Source organism: Leuresthes tenuis, unplaced genomic scaffold (assembly GCF_036924035.1).
Source record: "Leuresthes tenuis unplaced genomic scaffold, fLeuTen1.0.hap1 SCAF_3, whole genome shotgun sequence".
Lineage (NCBI taxonomy): Eukaryota > Metazoa > Chordata > Actinopteri > Atheriniformes > Atherinopsidae > Leuresthes > Leuresthes tenuis.
In genome coordinates, this window is record NW_027325357.1 from 15,107,565 (window position 1) to 15,130,598 (window position 23,034).

Sequence of the window (23,034 nt, forward strand, 5' to 3'; positions counted from 1 at the left end):
TAATTCTTTTTGCTGAAAACTGTTCTGGGATGCAGTGATGCAAATCAATCAATCAAGCACTGAAACACTGAGGAAATGCTGTCATAATCAGATCTGGAAGATCTCCTTAGCGTGTATGAGGAAATGGGGTTGCAAAATGGGGTATATTTAAGGACTACAACCAAAAAAAAAGACAGATAGTTATTGCTAATTGTCTTTTTACTGTATTTTGCAGCTGAGAGCAATGCTTTGTTGGGACTAAAGGAAGTTGACACCATCACTACAGGTGAGCGTTGAACGCTTTCGTCATATTTTTGGCAACATGTTCATTGAATATTTACCATAAAGTAATTAAAAATAAGGAACTGTCAAACGATAAAAACATTGACTGTTATGTGAGATAAAAGATGAGCTTCTTTTTTTTGGAATTTTGAAAAAGCAGCCTATCTGTAGATTGTTTTTGGACCAGCTTGAGTTCATCGAGAACCAGTGGAACTCATACAGCACGGGGAGCTGGAGATGAGGTCAGGCAATTTTTCACCAGCACAGTACCTTTCCTGTTTTAACAAAGAAAGCTCAAAGATACGAGTCACACGTTCCACACACATAATGATACTTCACTTCTATGATTAAATCTACTGTATGTTGGACCGAAAATGCGGCCTTCTCGTCTCTCGACTTCCCACTTTGGTACAGCTCATTTATTTTCTGAAATACATTTACAACTCTCAACTTGCTGAGCCTTTTCAGGCTGGCAGCCAACTGCACAGGCATATTTTGGCTGCCAAAAAGGAATTCCTGTTGCTTTGCCATTGCAGTTAAGGTGCAAAGAAGAACATATATTTAAAACAAACAATCAGACAGATAAAGGGACAAATAAAACCAGACAATCTCTTAAAAAAAAACCTAGAAGTTTAACAGAAAGTAACACTGTTCTAAATGTGTCACTATCTTAAAAGACTCCACTTACTGTCTGTTTCCATACAAATTAGATATAGATCGCTCCCTTGAATTCATACGGTGGGGATCCAAATGCATTTATGTGCTCTCGATGTTTGAAGGCAACTCATAATTTATTTTCCTGAAAAAAAAAAGATAACTATCTGTGACTTGAAGTAAGTGGTATTGTATGAGAGGCACAATTTTGGGCTAAAGACAACAGTGCTGTACATGACTCTACTATATTCTGTTCTGTTGCCTAGCTGTTTTTTTGTAAGTGTGGCGTTTGCCCGAGTGCAGACACTCCATGAAGAACAGACCCAGAGTGCTCACAAGACAAAAGGAGATATGAAAACAAACTCTACTCTTAATCCCGCTGTGCTGCTACATTACATCTATGTTACAAAGTTTCAGAACATTTCTCCCTGAGAGGTGAAATTATCAAAGGATGGGGGCACATTGAGGTTCACAAAAACTACCCAAGAGATATTTTGGATTATGTTTCATTGTGTCAGGACTGCCAGCAGGGAGACAGGCAAACCAAACGCTGCTTCACCGCCAAGGAGCGGATTTTACAGGTGAGTGAAACTTTTATTTGGACAATGGACAACAGGCAATATCCAAACTTTAAAAAGAGCCTTTATCTGAAAGATGCTTCACACCAACCGATATGCCACACCGGCACTTAGCTCATTTAATTACTAAGTATGATTAATTGGGGTCTTTGGGGCTAAATAGTGATGGTCTTCTTACAATCTAATGATTTGACAAATGTCTTCATCAGCTAAATGTACAGTGACAGAGTGAGTTTCCTTAAATAAACCAGATTGAAAATGTTTTGATTCAGCTGAAAGGCAAAAATGTTTTAGGTGAAAATAGCAGAGAAGACAAAAATGCTTTTGTATGAGCGTGAGAACACCCCTGAAGTATAATTACTTCATGCACATATCCATATTACAGCATCCTTACACTGTACATCGGTGTGAACTAGAGGAAATGTCCCAGTTTATATTAGCTTGGTAAAGTGTCTGAAAGGAACAGCCACAAGACAGAGTACGAACACATGCTGGGATTAATGAAATGCTCTGTGTATGGATTCTGAGCTCTCCGTACAGGAAGAGAAAATTAAATTTATTACAAAAAAAATGATCAACCTGTATTTCAAAGGCGATAACATTGTCACATTCTGTTAATAATCTCAGCACAAAAAAAAGGGCCAATTAACCCAGAAAAGTGCTAACTTTGCTTTTTCACCAAACCTCTTTTGCAGAGATTCTTAAAAAAAAAAGAAAAGAAAGAAAAGGACTGAACTTCCCAGGGATATCAAGACCTACCATGGCTCTGGTACGTCTCATCTGAAATAAAACCATGTAATAAGAGACTCATCTCTGAGGCTTGAGAACTCTTGAGAGGCACTAAAATGTTTTTTTTAATACCGATGCCACAAGGTCATATCAATGTGTTTCACATCTTACACAGTTTGCAGCGGCCTCAACAAAACGAAATGAGAACCATATGGAGATGTACGGTGAGCCTGGAGGTCAGTACTGAAGGACGAGTCTACAGTGTTGCAGCAACCAGGCAAACTCTTGTTTTTTTTTTTTTTTTTAAGAGAGAAAAAGGTTTTTAACATCACATCTGAAAAACTGGACTGCCAAAAACATTTAGGAAGTTTGTGGGATTTTGACACCTCACGACGGAGGCTGCCGTTTGGCTGAAGACTTCCAACACATCCTTCGTCATCAGGAGTTTTGTAACAAAACCCCTGACACTTATTACAAGGAGGCCATATGGAGGTGAAGTACAACAGAAGAGAAAGATTAAAACTGGTCAAAAAAAAAAAACCTGCACTGGAAACAGCAGCCAGACTGGCTTTACTTGCAGTATGGAGTATGGAGTATTTTTCTCCTTATGACTTGAGGATGGTGCCGCTCACCTGGACATCATCTTTGATCAAAACAAACAATTCCTTACTTTTAGAACAGCAATGTGATGTTGGCTGTCCTGTGATCGTAGCAAACAGCATCAGTGGAATGAGAGCAAACGCTTTAAAGGGGAATTACACCCATTACAAAGGCTCCATAATTCTGTTGCTGGTTTGATCCAGAATTTGTTAAGCAGCTTCTATGAAGGCCTTTGAAGTATTTAATTCCATTTAGTTGAATTCAGACACTAAGAGATGTTGTAGATGTTACTTCTACAACATTTACGAGATTCACCACAAAAAAAAAAAAAAAGTAAGTAAGAAATCAAATACATAGACCAGGACAAATCATGTCTTGCCATTTATTTTCTTTACAATAAGACAAGATGATTTTGTATAAACTGTACAATCTTCACATGTTCAGATAAAAATAAACGTAAATCAAATATAAAAAGAAATAACTATGCCAACAACAAAAGACATTCCACTGTGCATATGTACAAGTCATAAATTATATCCTTAATATGTCAGTATGCCAACATTACAGATCATTTCCTGGCAGGTGGTAGAATAATCACTGATCATACGTGGAGTAAAATTATTGAGTCTCTTTTGCTTCTTGGGATGCAGACAAGATGCTGCAACTCAAAAGAAGCAAATCATCAACAGTTTCAGATTGCCAACTCATTCCAATTCAGTGAAACGAGCAAACATGGCTTTTCGGACCGCATCTTTATAGGTGTCCGAAGGAGAGAGCGTGTAGTTGGTGCCTTTAGTGCCGAGTCCGGCTCCCTTTGTTCTCAACTGTGCCTGAGAAGGAAAGCAACAAACGTTAGTACTCTGGAACTTTATAGTTATTGATACCGATGCACTGGATAAACAAAGACGTCACAAAGTGACCGCGGCAAATACCTCAATTGGGGCAGTAATGCCTTGCTGGTTGCGACCAAGGCCTTTCCCCGCTTTCCAACCCATGGCCTGCAGCATTTTGTTCCCAATGTTATCACTGGTAAGGCCGTCTTTAGTTGGCTGTTCATAGTTGCTGCACATGAAAAGAAAATAAAACATTTTTAAATTTCTATCACAAAAACTTTAAAAAGGCTAAACGAACAAATTCAGCCACATTAAAAAAAAAAATATATATATATATATATATATATATATATATATATGGCTTACATGGTTGGTGCTGGCTGGCTAAATTTCTTCTTTTTAGGCACAGGAGGTTCTGGGATGCCATATTTCTCTCTCCTCTCTGCTGCTCTGTCCCTGTATTTCAGCTATTAACAGGAAAAGCAACAATTGAATTTTGAGTCGCACTGAGCAGAAAAAAAAAAAAAAAGGTCGGAATAGGTGGGTGATTAAATGTTATTAAACTGTTAAACTGAACCTCAGTCTCCTTCCTCTCCAACTCTTCCAGCTCCGCTTCACTCATTTTGGCTCTTCTGAGAACTTCCAGATTTTTCTAGGAGAGATCAAACAAATTATGAATCGATCGCAAAGAATTTAGGGATCTCATGGTTTTCTCCATAAAGACAATAAATTAAACGATACCTTGTGAAGATCAGAGAGCTGCTGATGTCGAATCAAACTCTCTTTATTGGGAAACTGTCTCCTACAAAGCAGACAAGCCAGCTTTTTCCAGTCTGTCAGCTTGTCCTGGCCTCCATCACCACCATCGAGTTCTGCTCCTCCTTCCTCGGGGTCGCTGTCTCCACTGTAGGCTGCCACAAGGCCACACTAAACATACAACAGAAACAAATGGGGAAGCTTTGTTAGCATGAATAAGATGAGAATAGGACAAAGCGGGGGAATGCGTTCAAACACCCCCGGGACAATAATCGCTGCATAGGGAGGTTTGTCGCTAAAGGAAACACTCACCTTAGAAGAGCTGACTGAACTGATGGGGGCCTCTTCTTCAACACTCCTTGAAACCTCTAGCGTGAGTCTGTCTAGACCAGTCTGCTGAAAAAACAGTTAATCCATTTAGGAAACACAAGTCTTACACCTGCAGTCCCGTAACTTTTGGAATATTTATGAAGTACCTTCTTCTCAAACAGTGTGTATCCAGCATCAGCAGCTGCTGCCTCCTTCCTCTCCTCTTGACTAATAGGCTGAAAACTACTCCTGAAGTTCTCTTTCTGCTTGTTGAGACTTTTAGCCCATCGTTCCATGTCTTTAGCAATCTGAAGTTCAAACATATGACTAAGATTGAGCAGGGGCTATGTCACAATCAAAAACGTTTCAACATGCTTAATAAACAATGTGCATTAATGTGGGATTTATCATGGCACCTGTTGTGCAGTCTTGCTTTTGGGCTTCTCCTTTTTCTCTTTGCCTTCTTTAGGCTCCTTGCTGCCATTTGCCGTTTTATCATTCGTGTTGGACGAAGCAGGTACGTACGTCTGTTTCTCACTGTCCCAGTACAGATACTGCTGGGTCTGAGCATTGTAGTAATACTAAAAGAAAAAACAGCACATCATCAAAACAGTACCAACTCACCAGGATGACAAAAAGGTGACTCATACATGGTGGCTGTGTGCTACCTACATGTGAATTTGGGTCATAGTAGAGGCCAGTTTGAGGGTCATAATAGTAGCCAGAGGACTCATCGTACTGATAGGTGGAAGTATCAGGAACAGCTGTCAATGATGAAAACACAGTCAACATCAACTGGAGTAAAAAAATCAGGGACGCAATTAACTTGAGATATATGTCTTATTATCTGACGTCAGACTATGAACTGATGAGTTCAAAACAAACTAAGCTTGAATAGTAATAAAAACTCATGTAAAAAAAGGTAAGCGCAGTTTCAAATAGTTGCATAGTCCACATATTTGTCATGGTTATCTTTTTTCTACATTTTAAAAGACATCCAATAGCATTAGAAGTCAGAAACAACATTTAGTTTACCCATACCAGCGTTGGTGTCCACCATCTGTCCAGAGGGTGGAAATGTACCAGCAGCTAAAGCAAGAGCTGGCACAGCTGCAGCATCAATGGCAGAAAGATGTCCTGTCTGGGCTTTCGCCTCCAGTTGTTGGGCAATTGACAATGCCTACAATTAGTACAATGGTATTTAGAGATGGTTACATTCATCTACATCTGTGTATAATAGTCTAGTTACAAAGCTAATAATAAAGAACATACCTGCACAGCAGGCTGCGCAATTATGTGGGGTTGGTAGACTTGGGCATTCTGTGATATTACAACTCCAACTGCAGTTGGAACAATCTTTACACCAGGGGCAGCTAAAAATGGAAATTAAAACAGGTTTTTCTAAAAGTTACCATCAATGTGTAAACAAAGTTAAATTATCACAAAAATCTGGGATGGCTGCTTCTGAGAGCAGGGTCTTTTTTTATCATTAATGAGACACAGAAGCTGGCAGAAGAGCTGATGTGAACAGCCCTTAAATTTCAAACAGATGCAAAATCCACTACGCACTAGTATCAAGAAAAATGTATATTTTCATGTAAGTGCACCCTGAAAAAGTGTAAATCTAACCTTAGTGCAAATACTTGCTCTGGAAGAATTATTTTTTACATAAAATGTTCTGTAAAATTTTCAATACTACAAATGAACAATTGCTGTGTATGTGTGAGAGCATCACATACCTCCTAGAATTCCATTTCCTTGAGAAGTGCTAGCACCTGCTGCTTGCTGGTAGTATGTTTGGTAGTCCTGCAAACCATTTATCGCAAGTGTTAAATGTGAGACTTTATCCATCATGGTACAGAGATTTAGTCACAGCTGTGTTAAACCAATGTCAGTAACGTGATTATCAGTAATCTGTCATAGTCCCCCAAAGTTGCCACTAGATGTTACTAAAGAGTCATTATATTCAATGCATCATTTAGCAAACATATTGGAAGATAAAACAACAACAACAAATAAAAACAACAACTGTTTAAGTCAATTGTTAACACAATCACATTTTCCTCACCAACCTGTGACAGTGGAGTGTAGCCTTCTTGGAGATATGCATACTCTGACATTCCATCTGAGCTCTGCTGTGCCTGAAAGGGTAAAGTGGATAATGAGTGTGTGGCATTGACTCCAGGAGATGGTGAACAATGAGATGTTGACAGAAAATAGGCCTACCTGGGTTGATGACCACTGGGCTGCAGCAATGGCTGTGCTGGCCACAGAAAAGGCACTGACACGATTCCCGTCAGGCAGTAAAAGGTCCCTAACCCAGACAAAGAGCAACAAGTGCGATTATTCCAAATTCAGTATGAACAAATTTTCACATCGTTTATCAAAAAAGGTTGGACTTGAAAAATTTACAACTTCTGCCAATAAAATTAAAAAAGCTCCTGCATAAAGGAGGCAAACATAACAAAAACAAAGAAACAAAACACTCACTTCCTTGCACTCTTAGCATAATCCACCCCAATTGTTTTTCCATCCAGTTTTAGGGGAGGCTGCAGCCCCTGTAAGATGGTTAGTAGCTGGGAGGCCTCCTGTAAAAAGTAGCAACATCAAATCATATGTCGTACAATGATTTGTTTTTTGAGAAAACAAAAATGTAATCTGTACATGTTCAAGGACTCTTTACCAGAGGAGAAGACAACTGCACAAAGGCAAACCCCCTGTTCTGGCCTGTTTGTTTGTCCTTAATGAGGCGTATGTTGTTTGATGACAGATTAGCATATGGTGCAAGGGCTGTCAAGATGGCCTCCACGGTGGTCATAGGAGCTATATTTCTCAGGATGATTGCTGTAGGGGACAAAAGACTCAATTTAACAGCCAACTGTAAGCAGATATTTTGCTCCAAACTAAATGAGACATTGGATCTAAAGAAAGAAGTTCTTACTGTCGCCATAGAAATCCCCACTGGGTTGAGTTTCAGAGACCCCCGTGTTATTGTTGGTTTCACTTTCTGTTGACAAAATCACAGAAGTGAGAGGTGCATTAACATCAACTTCATAAGTATGTTATCAAAGAACTGGAAATGAGGCATAAGATGAGTCCTCTGATCGCCATTCAAATGCTGTATGAAGCCTTTGATTTATCATGCAACGTTATTAACTACTTAAGACAACATTCTGTGTTAAGAGTTGAACTCAGATGAAGAGGTATTGTGATTTGATTCCAGTTGATTCACTGCTAGTAAATGTGCATCATATGCCTTTTAAACCACACCAATCTGAACTTGTCTGTTAGGAACGGCACATAATTTAACAAAAATAGTTAACTATCCACTTATCAAATAAATTAGGATGAAAATATGCAGATAACGAGGAGCACTCTTAATGAAAATGAGTCCAGATTTAAAATATCAGGTAGATGATGTCAAAAACTACATATATTCAGTTTCACCTGAATTCTAGCTTACAAGTCAACCAACTGCATGCTTTTTCTCTTTCCAGCAGTTTCTATCTACCTCACTGAGTGAAACATGTAAGAGTGCAAATTATCTTAGGTCTCCACAACTAATAACAGACAAACTTTGCGTTGCCTCCCAGCACTGTTGCCCCCAGGCTGTCCAGATGTCTGCAGGGTGGCCTCTTGTTGATTAAACTACTTACCAGCTTTGGCTGCTCCACACCTGAAGCACTTCAGCCGCCTCCGGAAATTGTACAGGCCACACTGCAAGTAACCGTTCACATCATTTTTATTACACACCTACTAAAGCCTGGAACAGTGCTGCCTCAGAGAAAAGGCCATTTATTTTGGTGCAGCATACCATACTTACCCAAGACACAACCTAACCTCTACTACTTATCCAAATGTAGGTGTACCACAAAGCAAAATGAAAGGACTGCCAAAAGTAAAACTAACAGGCCTATGAAAAGTGTGTGTGCAGTGTTCTGGAAAACAATTGCTTCAATAATATGATCATAAAAACAAAACATTCACTTACAGTGTTGCAGAGCCAGTCTTCATACTTGTTCCTAGGGTGACTGTAGTGCATGTCCACAACTTTGCCTTGGATGATCAGACGTTTCTGAAAGAGGACAACAAAATCAATCAAAAGTTCATGGTGTGCAATGATCTAATCAATTGGAGCAAGCAGTCATGGAAGGGAGAGAATGGGGAGAGGGACCCCCAACAAACAGCCTTTGAGTTAAAGACAGGCACATGATGTATAAGTGAGCATGATGTAAAGAGGATTCTTTAGGTGTTTGGGACCCGCGTGTCCAGACTAAGCTGGACCAGAGTGTAAAATGTGATCCTAACAGACATTTTTGATTGCTTTGAGGAAAAGAAAAAAAATATATATATATTAAGAAACATGTATAGATTTCCATAAAAATTAGAGAACTAAAAGAAAAAAATGATTTAAAAAAAAAATCCATCTACTGATGGGTAGGCCTTCAAAGAAAAAGAAGAAAAAAAATGTCTTTCATATCTCAAATGAGGACCTGGTTAAATGAGTCAGATCTGCAGTTTTAATATCAGTTCAAATAGCAGTAACTAAATGCGATCTGTTAAAAACAAGGGAGCCTTAAATCATAAAAAAAGGGCTCTGTATTATAAACAAATTAAACAGTTTTGCTGTTTTGTATTCAATCCGTGAGATGTTAATTCTCTGTAAAGTTTCCACACTACACAGTGAATACATTCTGGTTGCCTTTAGGATTAATTCTCCATATCCCCAAGATTAAAACTAGACTTGGCGATTGTGAAGCAACCTGATTGGTCTCCATCCATCTGGTAGCATCTTGCAAGTGATAAAAGTCCACGAAGGCGAAACCACGGCTTATACCTAGAGACAGCATTCAAATATAGACGGGAGGTGTGTTAGTTAAGAGTCCATGGGCATATTATTCAAACTCTTCCAAAAACTGCTTCACAACCCAGGCCCAGTTTGGTACACAATAGGCCACTTCTTAAGAGTTTTACCATAGCAAGAATTCCTGCTGAATACCACAGATTGAACCACACTGTGTGAAACACACAGTGCGCATCACGTCAATTGACTTTCTTCTAACTATTAATGTTGTCCTCACTTACCTTAAAAAGAGCCAAAATGCACTGAAACGGTAAGTCTTGCATCAACATTTCATATCTGTTTTATAATTTGATAGAATTCTCTGGGTCTGAATGGAAGCAGATTGGCCCTATGGTCAAAGACTAGGGGGAAGGTAAGGGGTCCGGCATTCAACTCTCTCACCTGTTCTCTTTTTCATAAGTCTGACATCCACTGGCTGGGGTCCCTCAAGTTGGTCTATGGCAAAACGAATCTAAACCACACAAAGATAGTACTTTAACATTAGGTTCACGATATCACAAGTTTTGAAGCAAAATTAATTTTTTAAAAATGAGCAGAATACACAAATCAGAACAAAAGCACTAAGAAGTTACAGATCTGTTAAAGACACGTTAACACTTACATCATCCTCAGTAACATGAGGAGACAGACCCCCAAGCATGATTGTCTTGCTCTTCTTCTCGTCCCCTGGCTCCCTTCTGTAATCTTGCTCCTGATAGTCACCATCTGAGTGATAACCATCCTCTGATCTGTCACTGTTACGTCGTTTCCTCTCCCTTTGCTTAAAACAAATAATTAGATAAAAATATAAACATCTCATCAGATTATTTCTATAAAACAAACCAACAAAAAAACAAAAACAAAAAAAAAACATGGCCTCTAGATATTAAAATAAATACCTCTGGACTGTCTCTTGATCCACGGCGATCTCCGTCGTAACGATCATTACGTCTTTCATCAGTCCAACGACGCATATTGTGGTCACGCTCTTGGTCCCGGTCACGCCTGTCACGCCACTCCGATTCATCACGGGACTGGTCAGAGCCATACCTACCACTACGTTCCGTCCGACTAATCCTTTTTAGGAGAGTAAAGAAAATAATACAATCAGGCCTCTACTATTTTTATTCTATTGTTGGACTTTATATTAAACAATTCAGTGGCACTTTGCCAAGTATAGTGGATCATTAATAGAAATTCAAAAATATGTATTTGTAGCATCCTAATAATTCATATTCATGCACAATCTACAAAAAAGTTTGTTGGGTTTTTTTCAAATCCCCACACCACACGTAATATTAGGATGTAATGTCTTTTTAAGTATTTTTAAGTTTCTCATATTTAAGTTAAGAAGAGACAAGACAAGGAATAGTGTGTCTGGGTTAAACCTCCATTAGTCTTGTTTATCCTTGACATCAACTAATAACTAATGGATTATGTTTGAGTTCAAAGTTAGTGTTTTCACAGATATTCCTCCCTTTGAAACCACAGTATATGATGATGTAGCATATTAATTGGTTTCTACTTTTCTCTATTGTAAATACACAGTATTGTTGGTCATATTTAGCTTTATACCTTAACAAGAACATACCAGAGGGCTATATTTTTTGGAGAACCCAAATATGAAAATTTTATTGATGAACTTCAAATTAATCTATAAGAGGATGCCATTCTATGTAAAGGAGTGCACATCGTTGCCCACGTTGTTTAAACTACGCATACTGATTTTGGTGCTCCAAACTACTATCTTGTTATTGAAAACCAGTGTATGCAATTTTCTAGTAACCTAATAACTAAGATGTACATATAAGTAAATACTTTAAACAGAAACAATTTAAATAATACCAATCAAATGAGTATTCCTATATAAACACCTTTGTTTTCAGCCTGATGACTAGACGTACTAAGAAAAACAAAACAATCGAGTTTGTGGAGCAAATCTGACACGTTTCTTTAATATCTATGACAAAAAAAAAAAAACAAGTTATCTATACTTTACTTGTACTCTAAAACCCGAGTGAAATTTAACTTCGTTACAAAGCACTTGTCAACAAACATGGTGGGGGTCGACGTAGAATTAAAGCAACGAGTAAAGCACTGAGATACCAGTTTTGCTCATCAATCACTCTTCACCAACATCCCATAGCGTGAAAAATCGTATTTTGTTTACTGTGAATTAATATTATCTTTATGTTGACGTCCTAGGCCATTTTGTAACTTCCTTATGACGTTTTCGTTTTGTAGTAACAAGGGCGCCTCTTCAAAATAGAGCTGTCAGACAACGTCGCTTGCATAAACACTGTTTAAATCAAGACTACGAAATAACATTTTGCATTAAAACAACGCTACTATCAGCCATGAGCAATCTGGGTGTGTTCGCGCTTTCCGTTTACTGCTCACCTTTTGTCAGCTCCCATTTTTTCGACGGACTCTGCACTCAGGCAAACTCTAAATGAAAAAGAATTACATTCAACGTTTGCAGTTATACTTGCGTCCAGTAGTTATATATTTATTGTTTGCATGTTCAAACACGAAAACATTCATAGTCGAATTATCTCTGAACACATATGTTAGCAAAACATAATGGACTCCGAACCCACATTAGCCAAAAAAAAAAAAAAACATATAACAGCGATAAATTGGAAGCAGTTTCGGTTTACAACAACTCACCAGGGTAAGTATGTTGACAATTATGTTGAAAACTGTTACTTTTTCAAATAAATATTTGCTAAATAGCAGGCAAAAAAATTCATCTCACGTTCAAGGACTAACCGAAACACTACGACGACAGAACCTTCTTTATCCCAAGATGCATAGCGACAGGCCCCGGTGCATTATGGGTAGGATGTTTTTTTTTGTTGTTTTTTTTTGCAAGGAATTTACCTTACAGGCAACGGTTTAACTGCTGTTGGTCCAAAATATTTGTTTGAGGACGATATAACAGAAGAACTGGGTCACGTATACAAATAGGTTATTTTGTCTCCGGCAATTATAAACAAAAACGTGGCACCTGACATTATTTGGAGCGCTAGAAATGTTGCCTGAAGGGCCTGTTTGAGGGTGTACAAAACAATATAAAATCCATTTCCGCCATTTTACAGAATGTCTTTTTTGTGTAACATCATTGTTATTGGTGTTGCGTTACCCTTTAAGAGCTGAAAACAGCCACGCGTCTATTGAAGTGTTCATGGTTTATAAGTTGGAATAAATTGAACTATTTCTGGTAACTCTCATTGATTTAGAATTTCAGAGTTTTGCTATGAACACAATGCTCTGAACCCTTTGAAAAATCCCCTCTTCTTAATATATATATATATAAACGTATTAACTTTGCCATTGACGACACTTGACCTTTGTATATCAAGCCAAACATATATATATAAATTATATGAAATTACAATATGATAGTAATATGTCTTTTATTATACTGTTTTCAGCTTAGCACAGCTTTGAATGCCTATGTCTGCTTTTTGGTATCTAGCAGCTTGAGTCAAGTTCAACATGTAAGCTGAATTTGATAAAATTAGGAACAGAGAGGGTAATTGTTGATTGTTTATTACAGTATTTAAATTCTGAGACATCAAACAGTTCACTGTACAGGCAGGTCCTCGATAAAGGTGACTACACAATTAACTTGTTTAACTTGGCACACAAGAATTTTCCCCGTTTTAATAAATCTCTGATTTGGTAATGACACCACATACATAATGCTGATAGCAAATCCATTAGCTCCGGAATAATTTTTCAAAGCAATACTTATGGAAGCTGTCTTAGTTTTTAAATTATGATGCTCGAGTAAATGATACCCAAGACTGATTCACATCTTTTATAAAAATGTGCAATGAGATAACACAAAACTCTGCCATATAATATAAAATGGTCCACGTAGTCCCAAAAAGAGGAGGGTGGAGTCCCACACACAGTCCAAAAAAAAAGGGTGGAGGATGCACAGGTAGCTCGAGGGTGTTGTGAATTCCACAGATGAGTTCTAGGTCAAGGTTTCTCCTTTTGTCACCTGTATTGAAATAAACATGTCATTAGTGGTTATATCACTGTGAAGCACGCATTAGATTTGATTGATTTACGTACTCTGGCCTCTATGTACTCGATCCTTCTCTCCAACGCTGTCAACTTCTCATTGAGGGTTGCCAGACGGGAGCGACAAGACATATCTGTTAGGGTTTAGATACATTACAAATGTTACAATTATGTCGTTCAGCGTGGCACATCTTGTTAATGGTATAAATTATAACAACATTCGTGAAGATTATTAACAGCTCCGGTGGCACCTGTTCAGAGAACGTAATGTAATTTCACATCTCCATCATCTTCCTATTGTAGCAGACGAGCGTTAGCAGCTACATGCAGGTTAGCTGTCGAATCTAGAACTTATATCCAAATTGTATATACACCATTTATATACACTTGATAGAATTAAACAGTCAACAAGCTGAGGCAACTCGGTCAACAATTTACCACCATTCAACAATGCAAGAAACGTCCTGCTAACAACTGAGCTAACTGCTAGCTGGGAGTGGCCATTTAATACATCAACATCAGTACTAGCAGCAGCCGTATAGCTAGCTAACTCATTCCTACGCAAATTTTCTGCACCAGTGCTAATCGTATACAATATCCCTATTTGTTAAAAACTTACCAAATGAGTTAAGGAAGTCAGCAATTTTTTTGATGCTGCTTGTAATTACTTCTATATACTCTCGATTCGCCCAATCTTGGTGAATCTCTCTTTGCACTGGATCTTCCTGGCCAGCCATGTTGGACGAGTTGCTGTTTAGCGCAGCCTTCTAAGAGGGCAGACCCCAGCTGTCATCCAGGAAGTGTAGCATAGACGGGTGTTTCTACTATTAATATATCTGTAAACTAACACATTTAGTGTATGTTTATGTATTGCAACCAAATACATAATTTTCCAAAGTTTTTATAATTTCTGGGGACTTAAATATTCCTGTCAGCAGCTTCTTTTTTCCCTAAGAAACCTTTTTCTTCTTTTCGTACAGTTGTTCTGGAAAGGCCGTGTATGAGGCTGACTATCAATACTAATGGAAATCCACGGTTAACAGCGTACATTGGCTCAATTTCTGATGAACTACAACTACATTTTCAAAGAAGTCCGGATGTGGTGGATAACTAAGAGAAAACAGAACGATTTAAACTACACGTTTAACGGAAGCTAGAACGAAAACAAAATATCAAATATTGAATTTTATAGCACGGTCAGAAATATTCCCTTCTAAATATGTATTAATTGACAAACACATTAAAAAAAAAAAACAGTAGGTGAGGGACATATTTATCGCGCTATGTAAACATTTGGGAACGAACAAGAGTCCATTGCAGCCGGTTTGAAGGAATTCTTTGTTGCTGTAGGATTTCAACTTGCTCAACACGTCACTCTTGCACCCAGACTCTTGTACAGTGGAAAGCTGAAATAGGCAAGGCACTTCTCTAAAGACACAGCTGTGACTCCAAAACTTGTGCATGTTGTTCAGCATTAATGGTGCCTTTAAAGACATGCAAGTTCCTCATACCACATGCACAAATATCCCCCATATAACATCACCAGAAATAGCGTCTTTCTTTTTTAACAGTACACTGATAATTCATGCACATTATTCAATGCATTGTATGTATATTGTATTGTTTATAATCTGTATATTGCATGTTTGTATATAAGAGCTTTATACTGTTTTTAACAGTGAACCAAATTTCTTGTGTGCGCTAACATACTTGGCCAATAAATACAATACTGATAAACCAGTCTTTCTCATTTTTAGGCCATGACACAATGCAAGGGATTTGATATTTTCATTCATCAGACCACAGGAGTCTTTCCTTTAAACTCAGAATGTCAGACTAGGTGGCTGCATTTTTTTGCATCTGGTTTATTTTCATCCTTGCATTCTAGTTTTAACTTTTCAGACTTCGCCTATCTGGGATTCTCTTTTTATACCTGAAAGTGCTCCTGTCAAAATCACTATATAGAATTCCATAAACAATACTTTTTTTTGAGCCTGAACAATCATCTGTGGAAGTTTTGCCCACAAAAGTGACCAGTGTTTTTCAGACACAGAAGACTATTTGACAGACAAATGTGTATTGTATGCATTTTATATGAATTACAAAAAGTTCTTGTTAGAACATGTTTTTATTTATTTTTTAAGTCTACCAAATGAAGATATTTGCAGTATACACAGTGGTAGAGTCAAACTTTTACATTTTCATCGGAAACTCCCTTCACAAAATGATTTAAAAGAGTTGTCTTCATAAAGTAAATAGCCTGAAAACCATAGTGTATAGCACTGGAAATATCCCAATCTTTGGCATGCAGTAGTTGACTCAAACTATGAGCCCGTAAAGCATTATGAAACAGCCTAAATAGGCGTGTCAACTGATAATTCTTTGTGGCCAGGGTGGTCACAGCTGATATCTTTTACAGAGTTTTGAGCACACTTTACTTGATTCTCTTTAGCAGCTCTTTAATATCTGCCTCGATGTCAGTAGTGAGGAAATTTCTGCTGTAGCGCTTGTAAGGCTCCCCATCAGCACTGATCAGAAACTTCTCGAAGTTCCACGATATGTCGTTCCTACACACTGGACTCCAGATGATGAACTTTGGATTAGTCATGAGAGCCAGAGAGTCATCACTGGGGAACGGGAGTTTTTCTTTCAGGTACACAAACAAGGGGTGGGCATCTTCTCCATTCACATCCACTTTGTCGAGGAGCTGGAACTTTGGTTCAAAGCCATTTCCTGGACGGACGTACTTCAGAGATCTTAGGATTTCGTCACTCTTGCAGTTCTCCTGTAATGCACATACACTAAGATGGTTAAATGAATTTGGAGCAATATTGTGAAGAGAGCAGGGTTTGCGTTTACAATCACAAAGAGAGGCCAATAGTTTAAAGTAAATACATTTGCTCTTTAAGTGTATTTAAGTGCAGTTGGGTGGTACTTTTTCAATACTGGGTACACCAACGTTTTAGTCTTCAAGGACAATTCAGATGGGGGAGAAAAAAGGTAATTCCACCGCTAAAAGACTGCTTAAAGCAGCTTTTTGTTGGACACGTGATTAGGTCACTCACCCTGGAATGCCATTTTGTTGTATGAATACATTCCAATAAAAGCTCAATACCATTTTAAACGGATAACCTTCAGTTGTAGAAAAGCATTTACAGCCCATTGTATACTGAATTGAAGCAGAGGATCGACAACATCAAAGTAGACAGAGAACATGTGTTCCCGCTGAATGTCTTGAGCAGTGCGCTGGTTTTCAGTTACTGGAGTTTAATATATGTTCCATCGTTTCAGCTGTTCTAAAGTCTTGGACACATGTTTCGATCTAAATGAGGGAATCATTGCTTACCTGATGTCCAAACTGATTGCAGGGTACACCCAAAATAACGAGTCCCTCGGCAGAGTAGCGGGAATGGAGCTCGTTCATCTGGGTGTAATCCCTGGTTGTTGTGCCTCAGAGAGACGCCACATTCTCAATCAGGACAACCTTCCCCTTCAGAGCAGAAAAACTAAAGGTTTCTCCAGACAGCAGTTTAGCTGTCACATCGTAAAACCTTTTCAGATTCCCAGCCATTTTGATGAGTTCTTTGACTCGGACGGAGATTTCGTAAATTAAGAAGAGTTTAACTTCCTTCTGTCAACAAGTTTGCTTTTTTATTTAAGGCGGAGCATAGACATAACCACACCCCTTTTGTTTTATTTTTTTGGCATAATTTACACTTAAAAACATTTTTTCCCCATCAACATAGATTTATTAACAATAAATCAAAAGATAAACAAAGTGCCCGCTTTCATTATTGCATTTCTTGAACAAAGAAATCGTCATAGAGCATCGTACAAAAATGTTAAGGGCCGTACGATAATGCAATTATGCCAAGAAAACCTAACTGGAGAGACCCACGAGGGCACATGTATGTTTTCATAAACCACTTCCTGTTCAATAACAAGGCTTTACACTTTTCAGGTTCTACTCATTCCCAACAACTGGGAGAATTAAAGAGACAAATTTATACACATTATAAGGCAGTAACGGTCGGTGCAAATTTAGAAAAAAAAAAGAAAAGCTTATTCTGTTCTGAACAACTCAAGTTTCAACTGATTCCGTGTCACTAACAATGTTAACACCGAAACGTTTCCTTTTTAAGGAATTTATAAATTCATTTGACGCATTCCCCCTTTTGTCAGCGTGAATGGTATCTTCCAGGAAGTCCCGTTCAAAGTGTAATCTGGTAGTTTATCGCTGTCCCCTAGTAAGAAAAACAGTTTAGTGAAGGACATGTACTTTTTAAAAAATGACAGAAACACATTCTTGAACGTGTCACATTCTTTCAAGAAATAATACACTGTTGAGTACTCGGAAGTATTTGAATAACGGTACCTGCTCCGGCTTTCGGTGAGCTATCATGCCAGACTGGTTTAGTCTGTGCGTGGTCATTATCCTGCTGGGGCTTTTGATTTTAACAGCGGCTGGTTATGTTTTATGTGCGGGGATTTTCACAGATGTTGCTGTGCAAACTGGCTGCCCTCCTATAAAGAAGATAACTTTCGCCTACAAATTCAAAGAAGGACCTTACAAAAGCTGCAGAGAACTTTTGAAAGAAGCTCACTCTGTTGGACCAGAGCTCTCGTGTATCGGAGTGTTTTATGACGATCCCAAAAAGGTAAATATGCACACGTCCACTAAACATCATTGCTTTTGGAAGAGTGGATTTTCCCAGCACAGATAAGCAATGTCTTTCAGGACTTTGCTCGTGAATGTTATTTCAATCAGGCAAGTGTTGAAAATGTAGGTAATGCCATTGGCCGCTAGGTGGCGGTGATGTCATTCTTTTAGAGGACACAGGTGAAAGAATCCCTCCCCTCTCAGGAGGAGGTCATTGTTGTTTTACTCGTGTAGTTTAAATGTTCCTTTTCACAGTGGACAGTCACGTGAGCGGTATCTCGTGTTGTCATGTTTTTATGTTTTAGTCAGAGCATCGTCATTATTGCACATCTGTTCAAGATGTGTTATGTTTAGTGTATTTAGATGCCATGAAATATGGTCCAAGCACAATGGATTTTTAATTTGAAGTTGCAGGTTCTTCCAAATGCATTTAATAATTCGCAGTATGTTCTTGTATGGAAACTGTCGGTTAAAAAAAACACTTGCTAAAGTGAGACATTATGTACGTTTGACTGGTCATAGTTATGTGATATTTTGCATGTAACTACTACTGTTCAACTGACACTATGTAATTATATGAATGCGTCTTTGGATTTCTTTAGCGTTACTTTTCTGGCTGGTTACACTGAATCCACCCTCTGACAGTAAGCGTACTGGCTTACCTTATTATTAAGCATTTTCAGTGCTGCATCTAGTTGTATACCTCTGAAATACCCCAGCATAGTTTGTTCTCAACATGAAAATAACAATCTCCAATAAAACGAGGCACCGATTATGAAATAAAAGTGAACTCCAGTAAAACTGTTCCAGATAGATCAGAGGTAAGACTGGGTATGCATCTGAAGCTGTCACTGTCTCCTTTAATCATCACTTGAAGGCTGCTAACAGCACAGTTAGCCAGTTAGACCCATGTCTGAGATGTTTTCTCCTTCTTTTTTTTTTTTCAACGTTCCCTGTGTGGACTCATTTATCCTAAAATCTTAGTATCCATAAGCAGCAGGACGTAACAGCTGCTGGATCTGTTTTTTTTTCTTTCTTCTGATACTTAATACTTCAAACTCTACGGGGTCTCTAAGATATTGTTGAGGTTACTCCCATATTTCAAAGCGAAGCCAGCATGCGTTGTCCTTTCATTAGGCTCTAGCAGACCCAGAAGGAATGAAACCAGAAAAGGCATCTTGACACGAATTGTCAAAAAATGAGTGCAGATTAAAGGGACTGGAGATGCACGTAACAAGAGTGTAAAACAGAGACCTACCTTTAGAAATAAGCCTCTGCCATGGCATTAACTAATACCGAATGCACAATTTTATATACAATGTCATATGCCCTCAAAATGATCCAGTGATGACAGTTTCTCTTTCATATGATTTCAGTTGTGTGAAATGATAGATATCCACCCTCACAGTTGGAGTCCAGCTGCTGGTCGAACTCAGCTCTTTCTGCAGTTAGTATTTACCAAACCGCTGAATCCTCTCCAATGAATGATATCAGCTGCTTGAGTTTTGTACTATAGGTTGAAAATGGCGCTGAGGGAGTTGTCCACTTTGTAATTATTATTTTAAAGTCCTAATCGGCAGTTTATTATGTGTTCAGTTAGCAGTTTATTTGGTAAACCGTGTTACTAAGTGCATAGAAAGAACTTTTTTTGTGTAGTTCTTTTTGATGAGATGAAGTTTCACTTGGTTAATCTGATAGACTGCCAACAGATTGCATACACACCAATAACCAAGACCAAAAGTCACAAAGGAGCAGAGTGCAGTCAGTAAGAGTCTTGCTTTGTCCTTGTTAACTGAGATTTTTCTCTTGCATGTTGTACCCTTACTTGAGGCAACATGTCGTTTGTAGTTGTATTAGTGGTCAGACCCAAACAAATTGATGTCTTGTACTGTGATCCCTCGGCATAAAGCGGCTTCAGTCGAGGGTGTTCTTATTTGTGGTTCTATGATGGCGGAATGAGCTCCCAGATCAGGGGGTGTCCTTTTCTACTTGAAAGAATTTCTTGATCTTCTCTGAAAATGCCTCCTAGCCTAAATCCTCCAACACACGAACACGCCTAGCTTCCACTTATTTCCACTACTTGTTCTCTGTCTTTTAAAAGATAGAAAGCACAAGGATTTCACACTTTCACACTGGAGCTTGATTCCAGTCCCTTAATTTTAAGCTGCTTTTGATTACAAAGAAAAGGGAAATCATTCAGATTCGATATTGAGGCACATTGTCCATTATCCATGTCGGATACATTCATCTTTACTATTTTAAAAAAATTCTCTCTCTGAAATCTGCAAATAGCTGTGTACCAACTCTAAACAGTTCAGACTTAAGTAACACTGCTTCAACCTGCTGCCACAGCAACCTGATGGAATGTAACCAGAGTTTAGTGATGGGCTCCTCCGAGCTCTGCTTCAAAACCCTTTTGTTATGCACATCCTCTTTTTCTCTAGCCAGCAATTAGGCTAGCAGTGGGTTGTGGTTCTTCTGCGCAGTCACAGCCAAGTCCTGATCTAAGTTGGAATAATTGGCGTAATGATCTCAGCTCATTAGTGTCCGAGCCTTAGGATGGTATTCGGTGGCTGCATCAGGAGCCCCAGAGAGTGCTCTCACATAGGAGCATTGGTATTTGCTGTTTTAAATAGGGAGACTCCGTTCACTGATATTTGCAGTGGGAAGGATTCTTCAAAAGTGCTGCTGATGAGGATAAGTGTGTGCATGGCTAGTCTCATCCTTTGTTCTCAGTGTTTCTCACTTATTCTCACTTTTACCTCCTTTAATCACTTCCTCTGGAGAAACAAAAGACCTCAACGAGAACTTGAGTTGGTCCTGAGATGGTTGCCATGGACACAGGCCTAGAGCAGATCTGTCTGCTCCTTCATGGTTTAGCACACAGGCTCCACTCGCTAAACCCTTCTCCTCCAGCAGCCTCTTTACGGCTTCAAAGCCAAGGGGTTTCTGTGACCCAGTGTGCCCACTTCACCTCTGCTCCTCAGCTGTCCAACTCTTGAGTCCAACATTATCAGAGAGAGACGATGGGGGTAGATCAGATAGTATTCTGTCAAACTCGATGCTTCAAGTAAGTGATTGAGGTCAGGGTTTACAGGCCCTGAGACAGGTTGTCTGAATAAAAAGCTGGAAAAGCAGCAAAGCGACATGTGTTTGCCCACTTTCAGAGACCAATGTCTGTGTCACATTGAGATGAAAGCTGTGGAGATGGCAGCTTGAGGAGGGACCGCGCAAGAAATATGTCAGTCGATTGTTGGTTATTTGGGGTAAAGGATTCAACCTTTTTTAGCGCTCGTCCTTTCAGAAAGAAAAATAAGCAAAAGGAAAACAAGCCTCACAGAATCTGAGTGTGGATAAGGAATGCCGGAGAAGATGCTTGGCACTTTTTCTTCCTATCGCCTCGGCAAAGGCAGTTCAGCTGTTGTGCAAGTGAGACACAAGAGGACGGGATTCCTTGAGTTGAGTTTCACCACTTTTCGCTTCAGATGAGCTGTTGGCGTACTGAAGAAAGATCAAAAGACATCACACTTGTGTCATAATGAATATGGCTCGATGAGCCAAACAAAGGCTGTGGACAGAGACGGGCTCTTGTGGCTGTTGTTCTTCGGTGGAGATGCCTATTTGGAGCCTGGAGCTGCTTAATAAATCCACTTGACTCTGATTTCCCACTTTGAGCCCTAAAACAACCACAGCATAGAAATAACCTTATAATTTAAGGTTTTCTGATGCGCTGTTGGCATTTACAGTGAGATCAGTGAAATAATTTGCGGGATGTTTATTATCCGTCTCAGATAGACTTGATTTATTTAATTTTTTTTTTCCCCAGACGAAGCATTGACTTTTAATCCTGGCAGCTTCACTGATAGCTATACTGTTTTGAATTAAGTGATGGGGAACATTGTTGATTTAGATGGTTATTTAATGTTGTGGAATAATAATTTGTACATTCACAACTTGGCGAGGCTCACTAATTATAACTAAACTTCTTGGGTGAAAACTCATTTCTAATGTGCACAATGTCACCAAGTCACACAGGTTGACAAGTGCTGTCCTTAACAACAAAAACCATTAGAATCTGAAAAGAAATTAATTTTTATCAGCAGTCTTTTGTACAGAGCCAATTAAGCCAAGAGTTAATGACGCACATAACATGGGTTTGCAATTTTGTCTCAAGCCTGACTGATTTTGCAACACTGTATGTGATATCTTTCTTTGGCTCAGAACTTCTGTGTGCTGGTGTGACCGATTGGCTTGTTGTGCAGGGAGCTGTTGGTGCAAAACCTTTTGCCATCATTGGTCTTTCGTGTTGACAAATACAGGATCCTTCACGGAAACATCCGCAGTGCCTGAGAGCAGCGCATTAATAGGTTTTGGGAACAAATGAGATAATTCCATCTTATATATCACATGAGCCTTCAGTGGCACTCATCCCAGCACAGCAGGAGAAAGTCTTGGTTGCCCCTGGAGGATTCATTTAAAAAAAAAAAAGTGTCTCCCTTTTCCTTTTTAATGGCCACCAGGGTGCTCAAAATGAAGGAAAATGCAATAATTGGTGTGCTGCCTAAAGCTTAGAATGAAGCTAAATTTAATGAGCACATTTTCTCTTACTTTGGCACCTCGCTTACATCCCAAAAAAACACACGAGCTCTCTGTTTTTAGAGTCATTTACAGTGGAAATGTTGATGAGAAAAGACATTTTAGATACTACTTTTTTCAGGGAGATTGAGCGGCATGAATTCAGATTGTCCACCACATCGAAATGTTTCGCAATCA

At 38.8% G+C, this 23,034-nt stretch overlaps 4 protein-coding genes across 7 annotated transcripts in view; 1 reads left to right on the top strand and 3 right to left on the bottom strand.

Annotated features, from left to right (window-relative positions):
* Window positions 1-3,190: 3,190 nt before the first annotated feature.
* On the bottom strand, window positions 3,191-12,372 carry rbm5 (RNA binding motif protein 5). Of its 2 annotated transcripts, none has more exons than XM_072382006.1 (25): window positions 12,234-12,372; window positions 11,964-12,011; window positions 10,463-10,640; window positions 10,186-10,344; window positions 9,966-10,035; window positions 9,484-9,557; window positions 8,712-8,795; window positions 8,377-8,437; window positions 7,662-7,727; window positions 7,404-7,564; window positions 7,211-7,308; window positions 6,947-7,034; window positions 6,793-6,861; window positions 6,460-6,526; window positions 5,993-6,093; window positions 5,762-5,900; window positions 5,393-5,484; window positions 5,137-5,301; window positions 4,888-5,028; window positions 4,724-4,804; window positions 4,397-4,582; window positions 4,233-4,307; window positions 4,022-4,122; window positions 3,755-3,884; window positions 3,191-3,652 (listed from the first exon to the last, which is right to left on the bottom strand). In XM_072382006.1, exons 2-25 carry the CDS (start codon window positions 11,978-11,980, stop codon window positions 3,527-3,529), a joined length of 2,529 nt encoding a protein of 842 aa, XP_072238107.1. In that variant the 5' UTR covers window positions 11,981-12,011; window positions 12,234-12,372; the 3' UTR covers window positions 3,191-3,526. The 2 variants fall into 2 exon arrangements, with proteins under 2 accessions (XP_072238107.1, XP_072238106.1); XM_072382005.1 differs by having other exon boundaries at window positions 4,724-4,807.
* A 730-nt stretch (window positions 12,373-13,102) lies between these two features.
* brk1 (BRICK1 subunit of SCAR/WAVE actin nucleating complex) lies at window positions 13,103-14,382 on the bottom strand. Its single transcript, XM_072382019.1, has 3 exons — window positions 14,221-14,382; window positions 13,653-13,735; window positions 13,103-13,578 (listed from the first exon to the last, which is right to left on the bottom strand). The coding sequence occupies exons 1-3, from the start codon at window positions 14,336-14,338 to the stop codon at window positions 13,552-13,554; spliced, it is 228 nt and encodes a 75-aa protein (XP_072238120.1). The 5' UTR covers window positions 14,339-14,382; the 3' UTR covers window positions 13,103-13,551.
* A 1,333-nt stretch (window positions 14,383-15,715) lies between these two features.
* Window positions 15,716-17,266, bottom strand: gpx1a (glutathione peroxidase 1a). 2 transcript variants are annotated; one of them, XM_072382009.1, is made up of 3 exons: window positions 16,948-17,266; window positions 16,030-16,386; window positions 15,716-15,985 (listed from the first exon to the last, which is right to left on the bottom strand). In XM_072382009.1, the coding sequence occupies exons 1-2, from the start codon at window positions 17,170-17,172 to the stop codon at window positions 16,036-16,038; spliced, it is 576 nt and encodes a 191-aa protein (XP_072238110.1). In that variant the 5' UTR covers window positions 17,173-17,266; the 3' UTR covers window positions 15,716-15,985; window positions 16,030-16,035. The 2 variants fall into 2 exon arrangements, with proteins under 2 accessions (XP_072238110.1, XP_072238109.1); XM_072382008.1 differs by having other exon boundaries at window positions 15,717-16,386.
* A 546-nt stretch (window positions 17,267-17,812) lies between these two features.
* The window catches only part of LOC140303305 (testis-expressed protein 264), a 36,153-nt gene continuing 30,931 nt past the window's right edge, over window positions 17,813-23,034 (top strand). For both annotated transcript variants that reach the window (XR_011915185.1, XM_072382007.1), the window contains exon 1: window positions 17,813-18,259. Coding sequence is in view for 1 of the 2 variants with exons in the window: in XM_072382007.1 (XP_072238108.1) it covers window positions 18,002-18,259 (258 nt within the window). In the remaining variant the exon portion in view is untranslated. The remainder of the gene's footprint in view (window positions 18,260-23,034) is intronic.